This window comes from Triticum dicoccoides, chromosome 2A, assembly GCF_002162155.2.
Source record: "Triticum dicoccoides isolate Atlit2015 ecotype Zavitan chromosome 2A, WEW_v2.0, whole genome shotgun sequence".
Lineage (NCBI taxonomy): Eukaryota > Viridiplantae > Streptophyta > Magnoliopsida > Poales > Poaceae > Triticum > Triticum dicoccoides.
In genome coordinates, this window is record NC_041382.1 from 112,229,218 (window position 1) to 112,233,044 (window position 3,827).

At 47.8% G+C, this 3,827-nt stretch overlaps 1 protein-coding gene across 1 annotated transcript; it reads right to left on the reverse strand.

Moving 5' to 3' along the window:
• Positions 1–2,139: 2,139 nt before the first annotated feature.
• On the reverse strand, positions 2,140–3,113 carry LOC119353700 (E3 ubiquitin-protein ligase RING1-like). Its single transcript, XM_037620351.1, has one exon. The coding sequence runs from the start codon at positions 2,910–2,912 to the stop codon at positions 2,352–2,354; it is 561 nt and encodes a 186-aa protein (XP_037476248.1). The 5' UTR covers positions 2,913–3,113; the 3' UTR covers positions 2,140–2,351.
• Positions 3,114–3,827: the final 714 nt, after the last annotated feature.

The following is a 3,827-nucleotide window of genomic DNA, read 5'->3' on the forward strand; positions in this document are numbered from 1 at the left end:
GATTCTATGTTATCCACTGACCAACCTTTATGTGGGAAAAATTTTGCGTCGGCGTTGCATGTACTATATTGGTGGTACAGTCACTTGCTTTTTCCAGGATGGTGGGAGGGTGCACAGGATTGATATGTTTGTATAGGACAGTTGCTGCTGATTGATTTAAAAAATCATTGGACCAGTCAAAATTGTAAACAAAATCCAAAAATAAATACCTCAATTGAATTAAAGAGCTTAAAAATTAGGGAACATAGTGAATTAAAAGAATTGAGTGCGAGAGTTTGAGAAATTGTTGATCCGATAAATATCGGGTGACCAATTCTAAATTGAATATCTCAACTAAATTGTGAGGCCTTCAAAATTAGAAAGCATAGTGTATAGTATAAATGAATTGAACGAGAAAGGTTTGAGAGATTGTTGACCCGGTCAAAATCATGTGACCGAATTTTAATTGGAGACCTCAACTGAATATAGACTCTTTAAAACTAGGAAGCATAGTGTTATAGAGGATTGTTGTATAGAAGATTTATTAGCTCATCGACCCGTTAGAGCACCGTAAAATGGGGGTCATTTAAGTGTAAATAGTATGCATGTGAATGTTATTGTAAGATTTGTGTGCCATGCCATTCCTATTAAAGAAAGGCACACTGTTTTTATCTGTTTTTTCATAATAAAATGACTAATTATATTTTCCCAATAGTGAATTGTGAACTTTCCTCCTATTTGGTTTTCTCGAAACTAAAGAGAAGTCCACACTATTTTTTTAAAAGTTTCTACAGCCAAAACATGTCAGAGATTTCTCCATGCATAAAATAAACATATTAGAAAAACTAATACAAGAACAGTGGAACAACACGTTAGTCTTCGAGCGAGACCTTCCGCACGCTTTATGAGTTGAGGAAACTTGCACAAGGACGAACGGAAGGGGTATAAGAGGAAGGACGTCACATGATGGAGGAGAGCGATGTTCAAGATCTTGCGAAGCGAATGCCGTACTACTAGAGCAACTTTAATCCATTCAAACAAATTCTTTAACTCCCCAAAACTGCCAGATTTGAAAGTTAGGCATATCTAACCCATCTCACTTTTGCTTGTTATATTCTCTAAATGAATATGTCATTCAATTAATTTTGTGAGTTTCCCTTTTCGAAAAAAATAATAATTTTGTGAAGCAGTTGACATATGTGGAGACTTGTTCAAGAGTTTTTTCAGCAACTCATTGTCGGAGGAGTAAGAAGATGAATTCGAGATAGCCATGACTTTTTTTTTATTGTGGGGGAGATGACCATGACTTTGATCATTAAAGAGATAACCACCGGCAATCTCATGGGCAACTGCGAGATGGCCTTTGTGGAGCGCATGTGGCAATATATTGGACATATATTGGACCGTAGATCTTTCTCATATCATCATATTTGCATCATGTTCATTCAGAATATTTGCTTTCATTTGAACCCTATGTTGTGTCTGAGTTTGAATTATTGAAAACAATTGCTTTGGAATGTTTCTAAAGGAATGCAGAAATAATACTCCCTCTGTTCACTTTTATAAGGCGTTGTAGCATTTCAGACAGTGTACAAAATAGCTCAATTTTAGTTGTCTGAAATGACTTATAAAAATGAACGGAGGGAGTAATAAAAATTGTTAAGAGTTAAGTTTTGGAGATGGGTTAGATGCCACCATCCCAGTTTTAGGAGCAGGTTGCCGGGAGGTGAGTGTTGAGGTCTTAGGATAGGTCACAGCTGCTCTTATCTGCACCCGGAAAAGAATAAGGATAAACCCCAGTCCCCAGCAGAATTACTGGAGTATTCAGATGTGTCGCCATTTTCCTTTCACGGTCCGTCGTTTTCTCCGGCTCAGTGCAGAGAGTGGCCTTCAGCCTCGATGCAGCAGCTGCGTCTCGATCACCAACCACATTGACAGATGTTACGCGACCAGCCACACCCCTCCAGTCTCGATGTTGACGCATACACAGCACCAGCAAGCAGCTGGGCGCAGCACCTACCGAAACCAACGATGGGATGCACAAATCCGTTCGTCCTGAAGCTACCGTGCAGAAACAACAAGGAATTTGACAAGATCATTGCGAATTTGGAATTTGGAAGCAGGCAATTTGGCTGCGCAGCAGAATTGCAAACACAGTGCTTTGTCTGAAGGGAGAAAAAAACCAGTTTCATTGACATCACAGCATCTTCCGCATCTGAATTATGTACACAGTTTTACCCCCAATTCCTCCTCTTCTCCTCTTCAGCAACTACTAGTTGGTGTATGTACAACGAAGATGATGAAGAAAAGTAAACCGCCGCCGCCGCCTTGAAACGAACCAATCGGAACCAATTGGAAGCCTAACCCTACTCCTAATCCACGTCCTCGATCCGGATGTTGATCGGCTCCTCCCTCTGCTCCTCCTCCTGCGGCCTCTCCGCTCCTCGCAGCGTCACGATGCTGACCAGCACCGCGCCCCTGGGCCCGCGCCTCTCGCCGTCGCCGCTCTGCTGCTGCTGCTCCTCGGCCGCCGGGTCCGCCTTGGGGAGCTCGTGGCGGCAGACGGGGCAGCTCCCGTGCACGCCTAGCCACCGCTCCAGGCACTCCCCGTGGAAGCGGTGCCCGCACGGCATCTCCTTGCCGGCCCCGAACGCGTCGAGGCAGATCGCGCAGTCGCCCAGCGAGCCCTCGCCCTCGCCGTCCCCGCCGGCGCCCTGGACCTCCTTCAACGAGGCGATCGCCGCCTTGGACGCCGGCGGGACGCCGCCGCCGACCTCGCCGGAGAAGAGGTCGCCGCCGAGGATGAAGTGATGCACCGTCACCCGCCCGCCGCCCGCCCCCGGCATTGCGTCCGCGGCCGAGGGCCCCCTCGCCATCAGCATGAGCAGCCGCATGATGCCGGCCGCCATGTTGTCGCCGTTCGCCGAGTCCATGGGAGCGAGGGAGGGAGCCGACAGCGAGAGGGGAGAAGAGGAGGAGCCTCTGCCGGCGAGTTCTCTGTTTTTCTCGTGAGATGTTGAGCGGATTTGGAACAGGAGGGGTTTATAAGACGGCGGAGGGCGACGGGTGGGGTGAAAGTTCTGGAAGATTCTAGGCTGGCGCGCTGGGTCTCTGAGCTGTGGGCCCCAATTTTCCTGATGGCGTGGTGGCTTCCGTTGCGCGGTTGGGGACTGGGGAGGACGTTAAACCGTGGTCGGGTCGGGTTGGAATCGGTTGGGTGGGAGGGGCGACGGCGGGAGCGCGTGGTTCCGGAACGTTCCAGATATTTCGTCGGTGCCGTCAGTGGTGGGGTCAACTGAGGACTGCACTGTTCGGCATGTGACCGGAATGTTGTGGAAGCAGGGGACTGGCTGGGCGGCTGAGGTGCTGGTCCGCGTGTAATCCTAAACGACGCCTAAAGCGCTGGTTTCTTCCTTTTTTGCAAACGCCGTGCTCTCTCATCAAATTGGGCTGGCCCATATTAACGCACCAGACGAATCCCCTCTTTCCCGGTTACGAGAAGCTCCCAAAACCTTCCCATGCCGGTTTTGGGAAGCTTCCAAAAGCTCCTGGACAGTTTTTTTAGAGGTAAATATACTAGAAGTCATAGAACTTATATGCGACGGTCAGTTTGATACATAAACTTATATCAAATTTGCATGGGCATTCATATACAGTTACATTTCATGTATGCGGACGTACCCGTTGCCTACATGGCATGCCTGCGTGGCTAGGGCCTGCCGCTGTCGCACGGCGGATTTTATAGAAAAGCCCTTCCCTTTTTTATTAACGTATTAAGCCACTAAAATAAAATGATAAAAAGCAAACTGATGGTAGGGGGGTTCGAACCACCGACCTCCCCATTGTAG

What these genes read in the sequence shown, in the direction of transcription:
- LOC119353700 (XM_037620351.1), bottom strand. Translation starts at nt 2,912, where the DNA reads ATGGACTCGGCGAACGGCGACAACATGGCGGCCGGCATCATGCGGCTG.